Source organism: Acromyrmex echinatior, chromosome 8 (assembly GCF_024713525.1).
Source record: "Acromyrmex echinatior isolate Ae372 chromosome 8, ASM2471352v2, whole genome shotgun sequence".
NCBI lineage: Eukaryota > Metazoa > Arthropoda > Insecta > Hymenoptera > Formicidae > Acromyrmex > Acromyrmex echinatior.
Genome location: NC_141859.1, coordinates 13,884,503 through 13,909,708, shown reverse-complemented (window position 1 = coordinate 13,909,708; position 25,206 = coordinate 13,884,503). Strand labels below are relative to the sequence as shown.

Here is a 25,206-nt window from a genome sequence, read left to right as displayed (position 1 = left end):
AATTCTTAACATGTTTTCCACATCGTACAGTATTAGTAACATGTAGATTATGTAAAGAATCTATATCTTCGTAATCAACATCTAGAGTTTCAATTGTCAAGTCGTCGCTATCGAATATACCAACCAGGTATATACCATTCGTTTCATGTCCTTTAACAAGAGCCTTATTATTGTCGTCATTCTCTTTCGCATCAATTACAGCCATTGTAATCAGGCGTTTCATCGTGCTATACATGATCATCCCGTCTTCCCATTGCACTTTATGGTGATAAGCACTCAGCCATGAAGCACAATACTTTTCTGACTTTGTCAAGAAGTTCCGGCATGGGACATATAAAAATGTAATGAGAGAATGATTCCGTTTCTCAACACCGTCACTTCCTTCCCGACAAGTTTCTTTCCAATGATAAATCCTTGCAGATCCACAACGTTGATATAGTCATGATGAACTTTTTGAGACTGTGCTTGACCACAATGGATTTTGGATTTTATCTCATATATTAAAAGAAGGGGGAGAGTATTTTGTGGTGATGATAATTTACGTAATCTTACCTATTATATTTGACATTGGGTTATATTCGATCACGCGGTCGTGTATGATAAGGTAATAGGCCATTGTATTCGCGAGTACATTCTCTTTGAATTCAAATTCTAATTATACATTCACGGTGCCACTCTTGACGGACTCGTTTTATCGCGAGTCAATGGTTATTAGAGTAAAATCTTTCAAAAAGGAGTGTAATTGGAATGAGGGTTTATTTCTTTCACGAGGGATTTGATAGTAAGACGAATGAAAATGTGAATACATATTATATAAAATAGTGATTCTGCATTTGTCAAAGTCTAGATTCAGATTATTGTATGGATAAAACTCAAAGTTTAAATGAAGTTTCACATTGGTTAATTTACAGGTGTCGAAGTAAGTTTTACGTGCTGTCATGATATTTTTTTTTATCAATCTGTAGACCAGAGATAACGTAGTTTTTCCAGCTGAGTCGCAGTCTTGATGACTCAGGAATGCTTTGTTGTACTCTGCAATAGGAGGTACTCATACAAATCCCACGAACGGAAACTCATATTCAGATATCGTCCGCTCTCTAAAGCGCCCAGCATGGATAGTTTATTAACTTCGTTCAACGCAACTGAAGCATTCGCCACTGTACTTTAAATAATTCAAGCGTTGGCTCTGTCTCCTACTATGTTACCATTGCGCGCTCATATCAAAATTAATTCGTGACGAGCGTTAATTACGTTTGTAATCCTCGCAAAAGCCCAACGATATGTTGAGCGGTACAAAAAAATGAAAGTATCCATCGTCTGTCATTAGACTTTTCGGTATCACTAGAGTCGATAAATTCAGCATTATGCAAACTATATGCGATTTCATTAGAAAACATTGCAAAACCCTTCATAAGATTAGTTATTCCAACGTTTCTGTTGCGATCAATCTCCATTGAGTTCATATCTTTCATCGAACATGAATGCCACACAATTACATCCAAAATTTGATTGCTTTTGTACATTTTTTTTCATTGAAGTCAATCTACTTTCGACGTAAATGCTTTTATACAATAACGTGTATAAATCCTGCTGTTGTATGGGTATCCTTATCTCGTCGCTATATCCAAACGTCGTGTTGACATGCGGATTGTACATATGAAACTCGAACTTGATGTGATCAAAGATTGATTCGCCTCCAAGATTCAAGATCAACCATCTAAGATATTTCGTACAAGAAAGCCCAATGATTTTAAAAATTTAACGTTCGACGTAGTAAGTTTCTTTCTACTGGACTCGAATATTTTTCGATCGCTGTTGTCCCTCTAGCAAAAATTATGTCCCCTCTCTGTTTTGCTCGTTCAGAATAAGTATCTCATGTTATCGTTGTCGTATTTCTTTATCGCTATCGCCTCCGTACATGCAATCTACCGGTGATTTCTCCGCGAAAATCGAGCAATCGTCCGTTTTGATCACAACGCGAATCAGATCCGTAATGCTCTATACAATGATCGGAAGGGAAATGATTTGTGTTGGTTTTTCTGATATCTTATATCCTAGTGACACGCTCGGTGAAATTTACGTATCGGACTTATTGTTGCAGTATGCGCCCGTAGTCACGTTGCATTCAATGCGAATGATATTTACTGATATTGATGATATTTATCGATACGTCTGATTCGTGCCACTATTGCGGCTTTAACACATTCGATGAAAATCCTAACAGCGATCCAATATTACGAGGTTTGGTGAAATTTACTCGATAAGCGCATTTGATTTTACTCTTCAATTGTATTGTTATTGGCATGAATAATCAATGAATACTGTTCATCCTTTTTGCGAAGCGTTTTCTCTCTTGCAACATCATTCGGATGAAATTGTAGAATTGCGCGTCTTAAATTGTTTATGTTACGTATTTCGTAAGATATTTCGGGAATGACAATTTCTTTGTCATCTTCGTCAAAGTAAAACTTATTATTCAATGAATTTACATTAGATATCGTATGGTAGGTTTCAAAGTCCATAAAACCGAACTCATAATTACTATCGCTCAAATCTATGACCGGAAAATAGCAAGTCGCGAGGATGCTACTCTGGCTCTACCGATGAGCGTAAATGTCAGTGACATGTTTAAATAAATATTGAGTTGAAAGAGTGCAATATCAATTTTTAAACTGATCATCAACTGTCTGTAAAAACTATAGACACAGTTGTCCACAGTTGCTTTGATTGTAATGTTGGTAAGGCGTGCGATTATTCGATTTACGTTACGTCCAAATATCGCACCTTTGGTGGTCGGAGATTGCCGAAACTATCAAAGTAAACAGCACAATCTCCCCGATTCGTGTACTCCACCCAATGAGTACTTGGTCATCAGCATTATCCAAATTTACGATACTGCTCTCATTTCGATACACTCCTCTTGTTGATAAGGTAGTACGAATAAAAATATCTCTAAAATATGAAATACGCATATGTTTTGCTAGTTGTTGCAGTTGTACGTTGGTAGTTACACCTTTCGACATTTTTGACTACTGTTTAACGTTTTTTTTTAATCTTTTTTATTTTTTCTGTTGTGATTCCTCATCCACGCTTGTATGGAGCGAAGTAAACTCTATGACCTTCCACGCGGTTATGATGTTTCAGTTCTTCCAACTGACCTTGCGCGGCTTTATTATCATTTATAGCTTTTGCGACTTCTGCCGCGTCGCTGATCAACGAGCCGAAAACTCCCAATAACGGTAGAATAGGTAGTTACCATCACGTTTTGCCACCAGTAATATTTGTTTTTTCATCGACTTTTTCTTCTTCGTTTTCATGCCCATACCAATTTTCATTTTGGCTTTCATAACCGCCCAAACAGCTGTGACAGCAGCTCTCTCTTCAAGAGTCCCATCTTTCGCGGTAATCCGTTTCCACTAGTATTTTGTCAGCTACGTGTCGTTTCGTGAGATCTTTGCTCCGCGAATAAGCTATGTCGTGTTCGCGTCTAACAGATTAATGCCTTGATCGCCTCTAGCCAATCGCTTTTCTAATACGTACTTGGACCACAAAATTGATATCCGGGGTTATGCAATTTGATCGGAAGTGCGTTTATCGTGTTTAAAAAAAACTGCAGCCTTTTGTTGTTGTTGAAATTTGCTACAATTTCTTATAAACGGCGCTGGACCATCAATATCGATGGCAGGACAAATTATAATGTTTCAAGACGATGTTGCTGAACCTCTGAATCAGCCTTAATATGTTCGGGCAATCGGTCCCACAGTTGATCTACGTAATTCTTAAATTTTCGTAGCAAAATAATTTTGTATTCCAACTCTTTAAATTATGTATACCACAGTTGTCCGACACGATAAGAAGCATTTTAAATACTGAGCGGTTTCGCTTTAGGCGCTACTATAAATATATCCGGTCTCGATTTCATTTTTTTCAATATTATCAGTGTAGCGAAGGGAGAAGATAGTGTGAAGTTCGTGCAACAATCGCAGATCAAAGTGACTAATGTCGACAATAAACAGACTAAAAACAGAAATACGCAAGCACGGAATCAACAGCGGTCCATCGAACTGCGACAAAACGATTTGATTGATATTGATAAGTTTACTGGAAAGTCCACATGGCATACGTTTCGTAGATGTGTACGTGTACTCGAAGTCGTTGCAACAGCTAAAATACCGATACTTAGAGAATTTATTAGCACCGATTATTTTACATTCTCCAATAATAACGATGTATTACCACCGAACGAGGCACTCCCAAATTCCATTTTTGTCTTCGATGACGTGGCATGCGACAAGCAAGACGCGATCAGAGAGTACTTTATAATGGGTCGACACGTCGACTGCTTTTATCAGACATACGCAAAGATACTAAAGAATCTTATATGCAATAATGCAAATCTGTTGATCCTATTCAAACAGGACAGTACCAATTTGAAACATGTATACAATCATATAAACGCTGACATGTTTTACGAGAATTTCTGCGAACTGTGTCGTTGCTGTTGGCAATAAAAGTATGGACATGTAGTCATAGATAAAGACAGTGCACTTATGAATGGACGATACAAAAAAAGGATTTAATGAGTATTTAATGCGATACCTTAACGTGGTTAGTCGTTGTCAACATATAACATTTCCTTTTGAGTGCAACATGGATAACAACAAAGAGCTTAAGGATCGCGAGAGGATAGCGAAAACGAATGAATTGATTCGTAAAAAATATCGCGCTTTAAAAACCGGCAAAATAGAGGAAGATATATTGGAGAAGCATTTTAAGCCTATCGTCGAATCTCTAAAAGATTGTCGAGAACACCATTAATAATGAATCTTAACCAATTAAGAAAGAAATCAACGTTGTAAATGATAAAAATATTAAGAAAAGAAAAGATGATAATGAAGATAATAAAGATGAGATAATGAAGATGATAATGATAGTGATGACCTCAGGATGGATAATTCATTCGCTTCTATTAACACCGTAGTCTAAAAAGAAAATGTACAAAAGAATCAAACATTACGTCGAATTCCAATTATGCGTCGCCTGAACTACATGAATTATTGAACGTTTGCACGTTTCCTTAGTTAAAAATGTTTATGAAACGCCCAATGAACCGCTTGAAATGTTAATTAAACAATCATTGCAAATGTGATAAGTTCATGAGGAGTTGCATAATCGATTGGGGCACTTGGACAAAAATGTGTAAACATGCTTCTCGGTGACAAAGAAAAGGCGATCGATTATGTTTATGGCGTATACCTCAGCGAGAACGGCACGATGCTCGGTGATAAATATTTCGATGTAGACACCAATGACTTTGTGATAGTAGATGGAGTAAAGTACAAAGGTACATCTAATTTGTACGAATTAATTTTCAAAAGAATTCCCGACGATACATATGATATTTACACAGAAAATGATAAACTAGCATATAAAAATATACTGTTGGCAACGAATGCTTACATGCGCATAAGGATAATCCATTTGTATCCCAATGGACAGCAAAGGATACAAATATTAAAATATTATAGTATCCTTGGTATCGGGTAAAATACAAGTTGGAACGGACATACCATACTCCAGGAACAGTGATGCGAATTCTGGGCCGCTTGCAGCACGCGATCAGCGCCACCGATCGGCGGCCTAGCGCAACCGGTAGCAACACAAGCATGAGCCCATGTCCGAGTGACTTGGTTAGTTAGAAGCGTGCCGATTATTATCGCTCTATCCTTTTTGCACTATGTTCTTATTGCTTGCCTTGTCGGCGCGCTAAGAACGAGAGAGAATCTTGTTTCACTCAAGCGAGCGTCGAGCAACCGAAATATGTTTTCTCGGCCTCTCGGCTCTCGACGTCAGGCGTGTATCAAGAGACATGGAGGCATGGGAACGTTCTAAATAACATATAAGTTTTAAGGGGATGCTGGAGCGAAGGCCGAAGTTAATCAAGGTCGATATTACAGGTTTTCATTTCCAATGTATAAGATGCTTACGCCCTCTGAGTTAATATGATCATGCAGGAAATTCGATCGATTAATTATCGATATTTTTATTCCGTTTCCTACATTACCATCTTAACAGGGACGTGTATTAGGATCCGTTCCACAAATGTAAGATTTATTTTGGAAAATTTTCCAATTTTAGAATTGAGAAAAAAATAAACAAAATTGAAGTTAATCTTATATTTGTAGAATCGGACCTTAGAAATACAGTTGTATTATGTACACATGCAGTGTAGGCCGTGTTCCAATATATATCACCATAATATTAAAAATCTATAATATACATAAAGTACAGTTTTTAACTTTAATAGCTATATCGATACAAAGCCGTAGTAGCACTTTTTCCTTACGTCCAATGTCATTTTAGGTAATAATAATATAATATCAATAAATGAATACGACATTGCACATACATAATGTAATTCTTTTTCATGAATATCCATATATATATATAATAAGATAGGAAACAAGACCGTTTATGTTAAATAACATTACTTTAAATCCGAAGCGCCACTATGGTCTAAGTATTAAGATGTTGAACTAATATATATATTTTTCAAACGAATGAATTAATTTCAGAAATGATAATTACGTGTCGATATGGTTGTCGACATTAACGCAATTGATCTGAAATGTTAATAATCCCCCCAAAATATATATATATACATAATGAGAATATCTATACACATAAAATAAGAATTTATCAGAGAATTCGTAATTTGATTATCTTTTTAAGATGTTACGTCTGATCATCTGCGTTTGATTCTCGTTAGCTTTAATTTATGTTAGTTGTATGTATATTCTGATATTGAAAATATAAAAGCATATATCACTAATATCTGTATATTTGACCATAAAAAAACATATCTCTTTTTATTTTTTCAACGTGGAAAAAAGAAGATCAGTACACCTTTTTGTACACGTAACAAAAAGAGATGAAGTAGCTACACACGTACGTGAATATGAATTAGAAATATATTTTATGTTTCGTAATATGAGTACATCATAATGCACATAAAATATAATTCTATCATTCACTAATGTGTCTATATTATATCTGCATGAAAAGCTAAGTATGAGCTAAGAATACAACTTCTATCTCTCTTTTATAGGCCTTCTACAATAAGCCATTAGTTACAAATCAGAAGTCAGAAGCTAAAAATTGATCAATCACAGTCAATTTTTCTGACTTCTTATTTATGGCTGATTTATGGCTTATAATTGTAAAAGGCCCATTAAACATAATAAAAAGAGATGGAATAGCTACATATGTATGTGCAATGTATTTACGTACTGACAATACATCCTAAGTTAAAATGGTATTGAGAATAAAAGAAAAAATGCTATTACATTATACGTATATACATGTATTTTAAATACATGGTTACATCCGAAGATATATCTAAGTCACAGTCAGAATGTATTTAGTAAAAATATACTTATTGTAACTTGCTAGTTAGTCAACGTACACATTGATCTATAAATGTATATATAAATGTACATTTGTTAAAACATTTTGCTTTGAATATGATATACTTACATACATTTCATAAACGTACAGTATCGTACGAAAATTATGCATGTGACTATTGACTGTATAATGTATGTTATATATATGTATAACGTATATATTATATAGGGTGTCCAAAAAGACCCCAGATTTAGGAGCTGAACATAAAGGTGACTATAACTATAATCGTAAAGGAATGTGAATTATACTTATATCGGCATGCATAGTACGCCAAAATATAATATATTGACCTATGATTCACGTTCTCTTCTATGATTGAATTACGACCATTACCATTCTTGTACTATAAAGCCATTACATAACGTTTTTAGAAAAAACGTTTCAGACAAATGTTGTAAGATTTTAAAGAGGCTATTTACTGATATTCAGTTCTTTTTTCTTTATTAGTTTCGGTCGTGTCAAGCAATTAGATTTTGATTCCATGATGACAATGCATCTATTCACATTTCTTTAATTGCAGACGCAAAATTCTACAAGTTGATTCCGTAATTGTATTTCACCAAATTTGATAATCGAATGCCTCTGCCAGTAAATTAAAAATAGTCAATCCACGATGAAGGCCTCTGACATTTGTCTATAACTAGCCAAAGTACGATTTACGGCTGTGGCATTTTGTTATAGCTAGCCAGCTCACGATTAACGCCTCTGACAGTAAATTAAAAATAGTCAGCCCACGATGAACGCCTCTGACATTTGTCTATAACTAGCCAAAGCACGATTAACGCCTCTGGCAGTAAACTAAAAATAGTCAGCCCACGATGAATGCCTCTGACATTGAATCTAATTAAACAAAGCGCAAATTATTGTTATAACTATATCACTTGTGATAAATAAAAGTGATATTTTCACGAATGACATAAAGATGCTAACCTTTTCCATGCTGGCTTTATAGGATGTCTTCCAACAAGAAACACACATCACAATAAGCAATTTTGACCTTCTAAAGTGCCTTCCAACAAGAGACACAGTGTGACACGGTGCATCATTACAATCTTGTTCGCCAATACAAGAATGAGATACTGTATTGTACTGAATCGCTTGTTAGAAAGCACCCATAACCTTCTCTTACCAAAGGCAGACAATATTCTGCTACTACATTTTTTTCTATTTTGTGGACACAAAACACTATATAAATACACACACACACACACACACACACATACATATATATGGTTGTGTGTAAAACACTACTACACTACAATGAATTAACAGTTCTGTTGCGCGGCAACGATATTGTGAACGCGGGTCATACTGGATACAGCTGATTGACTCGTATAACGCCGTTGTTTTCTGACACATACAGCATCACGCAAAACGATATACAAGTATGTATGCATATATATATATATATATATATATATATATATATTAGGTGTTGGAATTAATTCGTAGCGTTTTTAATGAAAGAATGTTATTTATTTCACATGAGCATTAAAAAATACATTAATGAAAGTACTTCCCATCACTTGTAAAACGCTACGAATTAATTCCAACACCTAATATATATATATATATATATATATGTATATATACACATACATACAAAAAATTTTTATTTTTCACTCTAAGAAAAAAGATACATAATCGATATCATGGTCACATTATCTTCTTCTTAGCGACTAATTAAGAAAAGGCGTTCTAAAGGCATCGTATCTAAATCTACGTTATTGTAAAAACTCTCTATTATCTTTGAAGTTCTATTATTGATACATCATTTAAGTGCATTCTCCAGGTTTATTCCACTAAAAAAAGAATACAAAGATGGCCAGATATATGACGCGGTAAACTAAAATTCTATATTACATTCCGTGGCACAAAAATGTGATCAGTAGCCCTTTGAATGTATCATAAAAATAATAAAGTAATATTTTAAAAATACATTACATTCAGTAAAATGCATTAAGTTATTATGATGTTCAATCACCATTATTAAGAAAATACAATATTATGTAGAAAGGAAAATATTTTATTTTATTTTATTTTATTTTCATGACAATTTGCTGGAAGGTATGGTCGCAGCATACTATTCCTTATACTGTGACGTTCTTGAGATGCACGTCTGCGCGTGAGCGGTTCGGCCGTCAAGCGTCAAGCGGTTGTGAAGGAAAAATAGGCAGCATTTCAGAAATCGACCCGAAATGAGCAACTAATTTCGAGCACATTGAAGTACACGTATATAATTTCTGAAATTTTATAAAAAGTATATTTGGAGTAATATGTTTATATTAATAATATTATTTATTAAATAAAAATTATGAAAAAAGGAAAAAGCAGGATTGAACATAAGGAACATAAGGAAAAAGCAGGATTGAACATAACTTCAATATTCTGATCTTGCACTCAACGCCCGAAATCACGCTGAGTTTTTGCAGATCACCTCGACGAGGTACATACCTCGATCAACGCGATACATACAGTGCACGGAAAATCGTAAACTATTGTATCATTGATCTCATCAATGTTTATGTTTTTGAAATCATTTTTGTTATTATACGTTAATGAGAAAAATATATGATTAATATAATTTAATAAAAAGAAAATGAAAGAATTTTAATTTACAAACACGGTTGCCAACTCTCCGTTTTTATTTTGCCAGACTTCGGTTGCTTGGACTAATATTTAATACTCCAGCAGATGACAAAAATTGGAGATTTTCACATCTGCTGGAGTATTGAATATTAGTCCAAGAAACCGAAGTCTGTCAAAAAAAAAAAAAAACGGAGAACTGGCAACCGTGTTCGTGATTTAAAATTCTTTCAATTTCTGTTATTTCGATAGAGCGAGACAGAGAAAAAACAAAAAGATAGAAGCTCCGATTGTAATCGGTGAGTCTCCGCGCGGACACGCCGAACTGAGCTCGTTTAGCAAAACAATGAGTCTGTCTCTGTCCTTCTCTCTGTGGTCTTGTTTCTAACGACCGAAAATATTTTCTTGATGATCTCGGCCGCTTGGCGTGTATCATAAGGAGGAAAGGGACATTCTAGATAATACATAATTTTTATTAAATTATATTAACACTTTGCTCTACGATTTAAGTTTCGATGGCGCGTGTCATAATTAACAGCCTGGAACGTGTTGTTTATGTTTGGCCCAATAGACGTACCACGGCTCTCATCAATGATACTTATGTTTGGCCCGATTTCTTTACCACGAGTCTCACACGATATTATAAATGAAAGAGTTAATCATATACCTTTCTCATTAATATATAATAGCAAAAATGATTTCAAAACGTGATAGTTAACGAGATATAGTTTACGATTTTCCGTGTAATTTATGTACCACGTTCATAGAGGCGGTCTGCAAAAACTTAGTGTGGTCTCATTAGGTGCGAGATCAGAATGTTGAGGATCCTATGTTCAATCCTGCTTTTTCCTTTTTTTCTTAATTTTTTTTTTAAATAAATAACGTTATTAATGAACATATTACTCTAAATATATTTTTATAAAATTATAGAAATTATATGTGTACTTCAGTGTGCTCAGAACTAGTTACACATTTCGAGCCAATTTCTGAAGTGCTGCCTATTTTTCCTTTACAACCGCTCAACAGTCGACGGCTGAACCACTGGATCGCGCGCGGACGTGCATCTCAGGAGCGTCACAGTATAAGAAACATGCTGCTATCATACCTTCCAACATGAAAATTATCATAAAAATATTTTCCTTCCTACATAATTATTATTTTTTTAATAATAGTGATTGAACATTAATAAGTATATACATTTTACTAAATATTATGTACTTTTAAAATATTTACTTTATTATTTTTATACATTACATTATACATTTTGATACATTCAGTTTTCTTTCAAAGAGCTACTGACCACGCTTATGTGCCACAAAATGTAATATCTTTTAATATAGAATACTGATAATATCAATTTAAGACTAATAAGAGTCGATACAGAACGAAATGCGTAATTTTAAACTGGAATGACTCAACTTCAATAACTCCGTGATGTCTTCTTTATTCAACATATGAATAAAGAAGGCATGTTGAATAAAGAAGACATCACAGAAGACTAAGGAAAGTAAAGGATTAATAATTTGTTATAAGGTACGGAGCATATTTCTTAGTGCAACGCTCCTGAGATACACATCCGCGCGCGATCTGATGCAGCTCAGCCGTCGAGCATTGAGCGGCGGCGGCGGGGGGAAAGAAGGCGATGTTTCAAAAGTCGATCCAAAATTTAACATGTATTCCAATAACTATAAGAAGAATACCTAATCATTTTAATAGATAAATAAAAAATTATTTGTATATTGCATATAAAGGTACATATAAAAGCTTTTTGATTTGTTAATTATAAAATTATATTGACATCATCCTTATAATTATATTAATCATCCTTATAATTATATTAATATACTATATATAATTATATAATCGCACTTTTGCGATTTGATTGATTATCAGAATTTTTATTCGGATGATAATTATAAAAAAAACATTTCACAGAAAGTACTGATCGACGTAACATTATTACAGAAACATGATTTTTTTTTGGATTTTTTAGATAAATAAAGGTAAATTAAAACTTTTAGAAATGCACATATAATTTCAATAATTAAATAAAAATATATTTAGCTTGTAATATATGTTTGTTAATAATGTCACTTATTTAAAAAAAAAATTATGAAAAAAGAAAAAAGGAATTGATCATGAGATCTCTAACATTCAGATCTCGCATCTTACGCGTGAGACCACGCCGAGATCTTGCAAATCACTTCTATGAACGTGGTATATACCGCTCATGGAAAATCATAGAAATATCAATATCTCGTAAATTATCATGTTTTGAAATTATTTTTGCTATTATACATAAATTGGGGGGATATAGGATTAGCATAATTTATTAAAACTTATATGTTATCTATAATGTTCCTTTTCCTCTTAATTATACACATTGAGCGACCGAAATTTTCCAGAAAGCATTTTCGGTTGCTAGAAACAAGCGACCATATATATATATATATATATATATATATATATATATATATATATATATATATATATAGAGAGAGAGAGAGAGAGAGAGAGACTCTGAAGGATAGACTTGCTGTTTTGTTCGACAAGCCCAGCTCGGCGTGCGGAGTCTCACCGATTACAAGAGTTTCGGAGTTTCTATCCTTTTTTGTTTTTGTTCTGTCTCACTCTGTCGTACTTCTGTTTCAATAATTCGTTCTGCAATTCAAGAATATGATTTCTATTCTGGCGCGCGCGCGCGTATGTGTGTGTGTGTGTGTGTGTGTGTGTGTGTGTGTGTATAATAGCATACATACACACGCGTGTGCGTATGTATGCGTGCATACATATCATATATATATACACACACACACACATATATATATATATATATACATATATATACATATATATATATATACATATATATATATATATATATATATGTGTGTTATTTTATATATATGCATCAATAATTTACTAAATAAAATGTATGTAAAAGACAGAACAGTGTAATTAAAATAATTATCTTCATTTGTATTCATATGTAAATAATATGGTATGTTTCTTGTTTAGGAAGAAATTATTTCAACAAAATTGAAATAACTAATATTTCATCACTAATAACTCATATTTATTTTATTAATTTTCCTCTCAAAAGAAAAAACTTTGACTAGGGCACGTTTATTGATATGGGCCTGAGTAGATCGATAATTCAGATCATTTCTATGGTTCAGAGACGCACTTTTCATGACAGCGCCGGTGTCGGAATATCGTGGAACTAAAATACTGCTTAATTTCATGGCTTCACGTCAATTTCACTCGTAATATACAAACGAAATTTTTGTATATGCCTTTTTCTTATACTAAAACTCCTACCGGGTTTCTAAAAGCATAAGATTGTTCGTTTAGGTTTTCCGCAACTCGCCAGCTACTTTTTATGAACGTGCAAGATCTGAAACTTTTATATGCAACACATTGTGATGTGTTGACTACAGAAGCCGATAACAAAACTATAAGTCTTTAATTTTCTTTCGTTTTTCGTATTCAAATGTAGCTGACGATTTGCGTTGTTGTCGATACTTTAATTGTGGAGAAGGATTTTTCAATCCATAAACACAGTTACGAAAGGCGTTTTTAAAATTTAATGATAAAACAGGACTCCAGCATTCCCTTAATAAATTGTAATAATTTGTAATATACCTCTCACATAAAGAATATAATATTCTTTCCAGAATATTATAAATCGTGTCAAAACGCAGTAGACAGGAGATTAATTGTTTATGATTTTTCATTCGTGTTATGTACCACGGTCATAAATTCGATCCGCAAGAAATTGGTATGGTCGAGCGCGTAAGGTGTCGTAATGATCGAAATATAATAAGTATAATTAGTAGTAAACATATATATTAGATCAAATATATTTTCATATAATTTTTGAAATTATTGTTCGTATGTGTAATTTTTAAGCAATAGTTGTAGAAAAAAACCGATTCGCTTTTCAATAGGCAAATAAAAAATTATTTTAAAATTACACAACATATGAAGGCTTTCAATTGTGCACTACAAAATTATATTGGTATCATGTTTATTTATATTATTAGTAATCTCGTTTTCAAAATTTTGTTCATTAACAGAATTTTAAATGCGGATGTGATAGTTAGAAAGAAACATTTTATACAAAATATTGAGCGACACAAAGCGTATTTGTCATAAACGCAACATCATTAAACATGTTTTTTTTAACACTAGAAGTCAAAACGTGGTTAAACTTAAAACAATGTGATTGAAAAGGCATACACTACGAGCGCAAGATGTTAGTAGCGAAATATTTATATTTTAATAGATTATCATAGAATAAAAATAATACAATAAAATAGACCTCATATATCAGGTTATCTTCAATATTACAAAATTAATGTGTGTTATAACTTTCATACATGTTGAGAACACCTAATTTCGAATAAATTTTATTCACGTTATAATAATGAGATAAAATATTGGGTGTAGTAAAAAGAAATCCATTATTTTTCCATAGATGGCTTTAGTAATCTGTATCACGCGTAGACGAGATACAGATTACTAAAGCCATCTTTTGGAAAAATAATGAATTTGTTTTTACTACACCTAATATTTTTCACACTCAATTACAATTATATTTTCGAAGAGCTTGACGCTCAGGTTATTGTTATAAATTTTTTTAATCCATAAAATCATGTCAAATACTCCAGATGTCAATTATCGTTTTTTTGTCACAAAGTTAGTCGAACTTATTGAAACACATAATTTCAAGATTCTATTAAATGCGAAATTTATTGATAATGTTAATAGTACTTCAATTGAAAAAATTAATATAACTGTGATATATATATATATATATATATATATATATATATAAATTATAGTACCTGTGTTAACAATAAGTTCAGTTGTGGAATTCAAGATTTGGAAAACTATATTGAACTGCTCGAAAACAAAATATCTAACTCTAATCATGAAAGAGGGTTTATATACAATTTTGTTTATTTATGAAGATTATTTCTGAAGTTAGTCTCTTTTGAAAGAATGATTCTATATCTAATATCTGAATATTATCCCAAATTAAATTTGTGACAATATTCAAATTGATGTTGTGAGACCACATTGTGAGCGCTATTTAATTTTTTAATGTTAGTTTTATGTTTATTTACTCCAGTTTTAACTTTCCTTTTAGTCCACGTAAGAAAGATGTTTTTTTTATATGAATTTTTCACCGATTAAGTCGAATACCATACATGTAGAATCATTATTTTTCCTACAATTTTTGATTTTAAGGTACACGAATAATTGCAATTGTTATACGAAAATATATTATTTGACCTTATACAGATGATTAATTAAACTACTTGTATCATGAAAGTATATTAAAGGCAAAAAAGGGAAAAACAGGATTTTCGCGTGAGACTATCAGCGTACTGTCTGCGCATTTTATTTACTTAGCCACATCGATTAATTGAGTTTGACGTTTACTAGTGCAATATAGAATCCACACGATGAACGCTCTCGTGTTCTCGTATCCTCAAGAATCTCGGGTTTTCGATGCAACGTGCGATATTATTATCAAAATATCTCTCTCCTTCTCTACTTTCCTATATATTTTAAACATTAATCGGAATAAAGTGAGGTATATTAGATATTATTATAGTACATACTTCTACGAATTACGCAACATTCAAATTTGTGAGTGTGAAAGTATCCACTCTCGGCCAATACGTCTTTTAATTTAAGATGTTATGTTAAGTATGTTATAATGAAATTAATTATAACACTTTTAATTATACCATAACTTACAAAGTAAATTATTTAAAAAATATTGTACTTTCAAAATTATGTGAAAAGAAGAGCATATGGAACCACAGCTCAAGTTATAGTTTGTGATATTTAATTATTATTGCATCAAAAATTGATTATTACAATAAAAATATTAAACGTTTCGGCCACAATCTGGCCTTCAGTAAATTAATAATATTCTTAAGACGCAGAGTTACATGAAGTTGGAATAAAATTCAACCGTCATGTGTTATAATTGTAAAAAACGTGTTTATATCTATGCGACGCTGCTTCGTATACGACAATATTTTTGAGCTCTTCAGTCTTATGTCCGGGAATTTTAATACGCTGATTTTTTCCTACCCAATGAGTAAGATGTCTAAAATCGACGCAAGATCAACTTTATATAAGATACCTCTCAAAGTTCTTTATGAAATATCTTGAAGATGCTTCTTAAAGAACTTTTAAAGAAATCTTAATGTTTTTAATACGCTTTTAAATGTTATATCCTTACGGATATTTAAGGAAGTTTACAAAGATTTAAATTTTACATTTGATATTTTTAATCCATTCTCGAGGGACCAGCAATATCATTTGTATCAGCAGCACGTAATCCTAAAGTACTGCGTTTTTTTTTTAGCAACACTACTGTATAATATGTTCGTCGACATATGAGACAAATGTTTTTCTTCGATAGTCATACTTAAAGAAGTTTCTCCTCTCGCTTTTAATGCTGATTTCACAATGCAAGCGGCATTAACTGACGACAATTTGTTGCGTTTTTTTGTTTTCAAATCAGTTAAGAAGGAAAAATTCTCTCCGCGTCGGCATTTGAATTTGGAAGAGATCGTACAGCATTTAAAAGTTTTGTTAAGTTTGGATATTTATCGATGTTCTTTGGATGTTGAGATTGCAAAATTTGTTTCCACATATCATCGAATTTTAATTTAGCGAGATTGATTTTCTTCTGCAATGCAAAATCTAATGGTAATGCAAACCATTCTTTCTTTAAAGCGTCTTCATCGAAACCACTGATAGTTTGAGTTACGAATAAAACATTGCTGAATGATATTTCTCTATCAGTATCTTGTAAACATACTGAAGACCCAAAAACATTTAATTTTGATAAAAAAATATCGTTTAGGCAATCTTTTACGAATTTCCTCAGCAGCAGTCACGTAAAACATCAAGCAGTTGCTTCGAACTATTGTAACTATGTTTTCGTGTCCTTGCATCATTAATTCGTTAAGATATTCCTGACATTCTAATCCTAAGTTAATTTCAGTTAAGATTTCTTTGATTTTCTTTTAAAGAAAACAGTATATGTACAGAAAAACATTGTATATGCTTATTCTTTAAAAAATGTTAGCATATATTTTATAAAGTAATGTTAAAGATTTTGGTTGCAATTCATGAATTCATGTTTCTAATGACTGAAAATGTGCATTAAATTTGTTAAACAAATCTAAAATATACTGTAAGAAAAGAAAATAAGCTTTTGTCTCTACATTATCCATTATAGACAATAAATTTTTCTAAAAGCAGGACCTGCTTTTTCGTTTATAACTATTTCATAAAGGAATCTTATTGTATATCTTATTGTGTCCCAATATTCTAGAAGTCTTTCAACATTATAATAGCGAGAAAGCTAGCACGTATCACATAATTTTAATATTTTAAGACTTTTTTCTTGAAAATATTCACAAAATTCAGTGAATACAGCTGATCGTTTTGGACTGCTGTTAATATATCTAGCAATCTTTTTAATAAATCCCTCGCAAAAATCGGGTATTTTATTGCACGCAGCATTCGCTACTAACGCGGAGGAATAGTAAGGGCACGAGAATGTTAGTAAACGTGGACATACTTGTTCCAATTTTTTTTTAAATGATAAATGTTTCCCTGTCATGACAGACGCATTATCGCATGACAAGGCAACAATATTTGTAAATAGTATCTGTAATGTCCACATTTCATTTCTAAATGCTTCATACAACTTTTCTGCACTGCAATCTCTAGCATCAATATCAATTAATTTGATTAATTGCGTTCGATTATCTAATGTTTTTGGCTCAATATATCGAACAAGAAAAGTCATCCATTTGTCATTGCAAATATCAGATGTTTCATCGATAAATATTGTAAATTTTGTGTTCTGAATGTTGTTCACAACACGTTCCGTTTCAACTGGACTCAAAACGTTTGTAATAATATTTGTACATTTTTTACGACTCATTTTCATGCTTTGTAATACATTAGGATCTTTTCCAATATATTGGAACAAACTAAGAATCTCATTTGCAGTTGTGTGAGCAATATTTTTTTCCTGATTAATGTGGCAAATCGTATTTCTGCTTCTTTTATACGTTCTTCAAATAACAAAAGCGATTCATTATTTTGTAAATTTAAATTTTCATTCGATTCACTCGTTTCATTAAAAGAACTTTTACAATTGTTTACATGTGCTTCGGATTCTGCGTGACGATAGATGTGAGACAAATAAGCAGTAAGATACTTGTCACAGGTTAAACAATAAAATAAGTTTTCATCATATGGCGCTTCACGTAACCAATATTTGAACTGTTCAAAATATAACCATTTCTTTTTAAATGTTAATGTATTGTTACATTTTTTAATTGAAGTATCGTTAATAGATGAATGAATTGAAGTACCGTCATTAATGGACAATGTATTCTTTTCAAGATTATTTTTATGACACGCAGAATTCGCATGTCGCGAAACATGTATTGAATCGCATGAATAATTTTTATTGCACACATTGCAATAATACATATTGCTCAGATGATACTTCGCGTATCCAAAATTTGTATCTTTCGTCTGTAAGCCAACCTTCTGAAAAACTTCGCTTACGTTTTTTAGTTAATTCGTCACACATGTCTCTATATTGCTATGCTAACTAAATATATAACTAAATATTTAAATATTTGTAATGTATATTTGTGTGTGTATATGTATATTGTGTGAAATTCCACCTTACCTTCAATATTATAGCCAATATTGAAAATATTGTGATATGGCGATACTGCTTGCGACCATGCGAGCAAAAATCAACAATAACATATAGTGCATCGTTGCGGCAAAACCTGGATGCTTATTTATTAGTTCGCTAACGCGACTCACATATGCATGCATACACCGCGTGGAGGAGCTGCACGGAGTAAATGAAAGAAAACGACGACGCGATGGAAGGTTAGTGCAAGCAATTTATTATTTTAACGTAAGCGAATATTGAATATCGAAATTACTTTGATAATAAGTAGAAAATATCCAGTATCTGGTATTATTCGACACTTTTTTACTATCCGACCGGATAGTCGGATATCATCAGTATCCGAGAATGTATCCGATTGAAATTAGATATCATTAAATTGTTGATTTTTTCTTATACAAATGTTGTAGAAACAAGTATGCATATTGCATATTCATACTATAATATCTTATACATTGTTGTAAAATTATAATTTTTTTCTCTATAGCCTTTTTCTTAGAAAACACTTTCTCGGTATCCGGTCCGATATCCAGAAAATGTAAAATATCCGACTCGAAGAAATTGCCTTCTCAAATATCCGATATCCAGTTTCCGGTAATTTTAAGATGTCATGCATCTCTAATAGTAAATCTGTACTGTTCATATTTATTATAAATATTAATATAAATGAAAATTAGTACTATAATTAGTACTATAATTAGGGTATCATATATTGCTAGATGACTGAAATTTCCCGTAAATTACCAGAAATATATAATTTTAACGAAATCTTAGGTTTTTAATCTCACATTTTCAACTCACTTTTTACGATTGCAACCGTCGGCATTTATAATACATTTAAGATTTATAGACAATTATTCATACTCAACTTTGTGGCATCACCGAGTTTTCTTAAAAGATTTTTTTGTAAATAATTATAAAAATTTTTTAAAAATAATATAAGTCCTATAGTTTTCGACTTGTCTTTCTATTAAAAAAAGAAAAGTTATTTTACTTAAAATGCCATAAAAAATTATCATTATTAAAATTATCAGTATTATAATTTATATGGGCACATTAATACAAAAGGGTTAACTCAAATAATTTATAAAAATTTCTTTTTCATTAGGTATGCTTAGAAATATTGGTATTAGACTTAGCAATCCTATATATACATGTGTATATATATATATATGTCACACACACACACACACACACACACACCACACCACACACACACAATATATATATAATATTATATTATATATTTTACACACATATATATATATGAAGGATATAACGATACATCATGCACTTCATGCGTATAATATTTATCTATTTTATTAGAAAAAAAAGAAAATTACAACGTTCATCGCCACAATTAATGCTACAATTGTAGCAATTAGAATCGAGATTGCAATTGCAATCTTAGCAAATACTGCAATTGCAGCATTACCTGCAGCAACCGCAGCAGCAGCAGCAACAGCAGCAGCAACCGCAGCAGCAACAGCAGCAGCAGGAACTGCAGCAACCACTGCAGCAGCAGGAGCTGCAACAATCACAGCAGCAGCAGGAATTGCAGCAGATATGGGAGCAGCCAAGAACAGGTATTATTTCTTATATGTATATTATACAAGATGAATGTTTAGGTATATTTTATACATTACCTTAATGTGGCATACATTTGCACATTAAATATAAAATACCTTAAATTATTTTAATATATCTTAATACTTTAATGCACAAAATAATGAAATGAATCAATTGATATAAAGAAAAACTAATATTATCTTTAAAAAGATATATAGTTGCATGTTGTAAAATGCATAACTTTTTGGTATGAACAAGGTATATGTTTTCTTTATATTATTATAATTAACAGCCCAACACAAAGATGACTGTATCTGAAACTTACGTTATTAGAATTATTAGAATTATTAGAAAAATCATAATTTCATTTTAAATTATCTATAAATTTAATTTTTAGTTCGAAATAAACGAGGTCGTGGCCGCTGCCGTGCATTATGGTATGCACATAGAGCTGCAACACCTTAGTGGGGAGGAGGCCGCGGAGAAAACTGCGGAAGAAGCCGAGGAGGAGGCCGCGGAGGTGGCCGCAGAAGAGGCCATGGAAGAAGCCGTGGAGCAGGCCGTGGAGCAGGCCGTGCAAGCAATATAATACAAAACTTTTATTATAATAATTATTATTAAAAATAAAATTTGTTAAAATTAAAAAATTAAATTATTATTAAACATCAAGCGCGCGCCTGTGTGTGTGTGTGTGTGTGTGTATGTATGGAAGCAAAAACGAAACATTTTTTTTCACATAATATTTACTAAAGAGGTACATACGAATACTTCGAGATATAAAGATTATGCTTTTCGCGGGTTTCCTCTGTATCCAGATCCATTCTTGGAATGCCAACATTTCATAAATCTTGCAGTCTACTTCATCAGTGCATAACCTTTACATAGAACACCCGTGGAGGCCTCAAGAAATATACTTCGAGATATACATTTTTATATAAAAATGAAGAATGTTTGAAAAAAAGTCTTATTTTTAGTCACAAAACTTTTTTTTTTCAAATATTCGTCATTTTCACAAAAATCAATATTTGAAAATATCCGTTAGCATTCCTCTAGTAAATACGTAGAAAAAAGAATTCGTTTCTTGTATCTATTCCAATCGAGTTCCCGCAACGTCGATTTGACAATAGGACAATTAGTGAAACGGCACCAGTGTCACAATTGTGTTAAAAGAAAAATAATAATAAATATATGATTTTTATCCCCAAAGAATTATATTGCAAATGCTTTAAAACAAATTTTGTTTTCTTTCTATTGTTTTTCCAAAAAAAATATTTTTCAAAGTAATTTATAATTTTAGATTAAAGATGGTGTAACCCTTCAATTGTTAAATTTAATTTCATTATAACATACTTAACATAACATCTTAAATTAAAAGACGTACATATTGGTCGAGAGTGAATACTTTCACACTCACAAATTTGAATATTGCGTAATTCGTAGAAGTATGCACTATAATAATATCTAATACACCTCACTTTATTCCGATTAGTGTTTAAAATATATAAGAAAATAGAGGAGAGTGATATTTTGATAATAATATCGCACGTTGCATCGAAAACCCGAGATTCTTGAGAATACGAGAACACGAGAGCGTTCATCGTGTGGATTCTATATTGCACTAGTAAACGTCAAACTCAATTAATCGATGTGGCTGAGTAAATAAAATGCGCGGACAATACACTGATAGTCTCACGCAAAAATCCTGTTTTTCCCTTTTTTCCCCTTAATATACTTTCGTGATACAAATTTAAATGATCATCTGTATAAAGTCAAATAATATATTTTCGTATTTAACAATTGCAATTATTCGTGTACCTTAAAATAAAAATTGTAGGAAAAATAATGATTCGACATGTATGGTATTCGACTTAATCGATGAAAGGTTCATATAAAAAAAACAACTCTCTTATGTGGGCCAAACTAAAAGGAAAGTTAAAACTGGAATAAATAAACATAAAACTAACATTAAAAAATTAAATGGCGCTCACAATGTGGTCTCACAACATCAATTTGAATATTGTCACAAATTTAATTGGGATAATATTCAGATGTTAGATATAGAATCATTCTTTTAAAAGAGACTAACGTCAGAAATGATCTTCATAAATAAACAAAATTGTATATAAACTGTCTTTCATGATTTAGAGTTAGATATTTTGTTTTCGACTCTTGAGCAGTTCAATATAGTTTTCCAAGTCTTGGATTCCACAACTGAACTTATTGTTAACACATAATATAATTTATATATATATATGCATATATATCACAGTTATATTAATTTTTTCAATTGAAGTACTATTAACATTATCAATAAATTTCGCATTTAATAGAATCTTGAAATTATGTGTTTCAATAAGTTCGACTAACTTTGTGACAAAAAAACGATAATTGACATCTGGAGTATTTGACATGATTTTATGGATTAAAAAAATTTATAACAATAACCTGAGCGTCAAGCTCTTCGAAAATATAATTGTAATTGAGTGAAAAATATTAGGTGTAGTAAAAACAAATCCATTATTTTTCCAAAAGATGGCTTTAGTAATCTGTATCTCGTCTACGCGTGATACAGATTACTAAAGCCATCTATGGAAAAATAATGGATTTCTTTTTACTACACCTAATATTTTATCTCATTATTATAACGTGAATAAAATTTATTCGAAATTAGGTGTTCTCAACATGTATGAAAGTTATAACACACATTAATTTTGTAATACTGAAGATAACCTGATATATGAGATCTATTTTATTGTATTGTTTTTATTCTATGATAATTTATTAAAATATAAATAAGAGGTAGTATAAAAGAAAGACAAAGTGCCAATAACGTATAAAAGAATTATAATTTTAAATAAGCAAAATTAATACAAAACAATTAAAATAAAATAAAATAAAAACGAACTCCAACCGAGTCATTTTCAATGCAATCTTACAATAATATAAATATCATTCTAAATTAAAAATTCGTACATAATCTTACAATATTCTTACAATTCCTTAACATAAAATTTCTTCTTTCTCTGTAATACGCTGCGAGTCATTTTTATCAAGAATTAACAAGAATTAGGATGAGCATCGTTGATTTTTCCTTTAAAATCCATTATGTTTTACCGGTCTCCATGGTTTGTGAGTTTTTCAAATACTTAAATAATATTAATAGTTTTTACTTTTATCAACATACAAGAAAAATTGACAAGAAGATTTTATGGTTGAAAGAAAAAGATTTTAAAGATAAAAAAGCAAATATTAAGCCAATTTCTTACTGTTGTGCTTTGAATAATGAACTGCTTAATAAAATTACATCTAACAAGGTCATGAATGACATTCCTGTACAAAGTATAGAAAGGATTCACATTTCGTCTGAACTGTTTGGAGATGCAGCTCCTCTAGACGTTTTAAATAATAAATGTTTCCTTAATTTGAGCAATGTTGACATGCCTTTAGAGGTCCAATGTCTGCTTCAATTGGGGGAAGGCTTTGGTCTTCCTATTAATAAACAGAATATTGATAGAACATTGACAGAGTTTATTAAGAATATTGAGAATAATATTATTGGCCGTCGGAATAACATAAATAATTTTGTTAGAAATAATAGTGTTTCAATTATGGATAAGTTTCGGAATGATTTTCCTGGGACCAGCTCGAATGACAAGTTGTTAGTCGATTGGTTTAAGACAACGAAATTATTTGTAAAAGATAAACCTGAAATATTAATTTCCAAAACTGATAAGGGTAATGTCACCGTTGCTCAAAATAAATTAGATTACATATTCAAGATGGAATTGATACTTTCGGATAAAAATACATATGAATTAATAACTAAAGATCTTACAAAAAAACTTACGGGTGATTTACGTAACTTGCTTAGTAGGTGGAAAGGAAAAGGGTTAATAGATGACTTGACGTATCGGAGGTTGCGTACGACTGATGGGATCATTCCTAGAGCTTATGATTTGACGAAGATACACAAACAAAATTATCCTCTGAGAATCATTGTCTCATCGTTAAATAGCCCATTATATAATTTGTCATTGTTTTTGCATAACATTATTACAGATTCTATACCAGAGACTCCTAGTTTCATAAAAAACAGCTTTGACTTGATTAATAAACTTAAGAATGTTAAACTGGAACCAGATTCTGTTTTGGTTTCCTTGGATGTGGTATCCCTATTTACTAATATACCTATAGATTTGGCATCTGATAGTGTGGTTGTAAGGTGGGATGCTATGTCCAAGAAGACTAAAATTCCTTTGGACGAGTTTTTGATAGCCTTTCGTATGGTTCTGAATTCGACGGTTTTTATTTTTAACAAAAAATATAGAAGCAGATATTTGGGACTCCCGTGAACCTTTGTCACCTGTTGTTGCAAATATTTTTATGCAGGACTTTGAAAAAATGGCTATTGGAATGCTGCCTTGTCTATTGCTATTTTACTATCGATACGTTAATGATATTATCTTAGCCGCTCCTTCTGAGAGTGTTTATGATATTTTGGATATGTTTAATTCATTACATACTTTAATACATTACATATAGATTGCAGTTCACCATGGAGATTGGCCTTGATGGAAAAATAAGTTTTTTAGATACGATGTTGATTATTGAAGAACAGAATCTCATTTTTGATATATACCGTAAAGCAACTTTTTCCGACAGATTTCTTAATTTCCATTCACATCATCCACTTTGTAATAAAAGAGGTGTAATTTATGGAGTCGTGGATAAGATTTTTCGTTTGTGTCATCCGAAATTCCAACAAAATAATTTGATTGACGCTATTAAGATTTTTTTACAGAATGGGTATCCGTTACGTTTTA

General features: G+C 31.7%; 2 protein-coding genes across 2 annotated transcripts; both read left to right on the top strand.

Moving 5' to 3' along the window:
- Positions 1 to 5,205: 5,205 nt before the first annotated feature.
- LOC147908838 (uncharacterized) lies at positions 5,206 to 21,586 on the top strand. Its single transcript, XM_087408762.1, has 4 exons — positions 5,206 to 5,344; positions 5,411 to 5,543; positions 20,244 to 20,400; positions 20,781 to 21,586. Exons 1-4 carry the CDS (start codon positions 5,206 to 5,208, stop codon positions 20,970 to 20,972), a joined length of 621 nt encoding a protein of 206 aa, XP_087264888.1. The 3' UTR covers positions 20,973 to 21,586.
- A 2,114-nt stretch (positions 21,587 to 23,700) lies between these two features.
- Positions 23,701 to 24,735, top strand: LOC147908837 (uncharacterized). The gene has a single exon (XM_087408761.1). It carries the CDS (start codon positions 23,701 to 23,703, stop codon positions 24,733 to 24,735), a length of 1,035 nt encoding a protein of 344 aa, XP_087264887.1.
- The last annotated feature ends 471 nt before the right edge of the window (positions 24,736 to 25,206 follow it).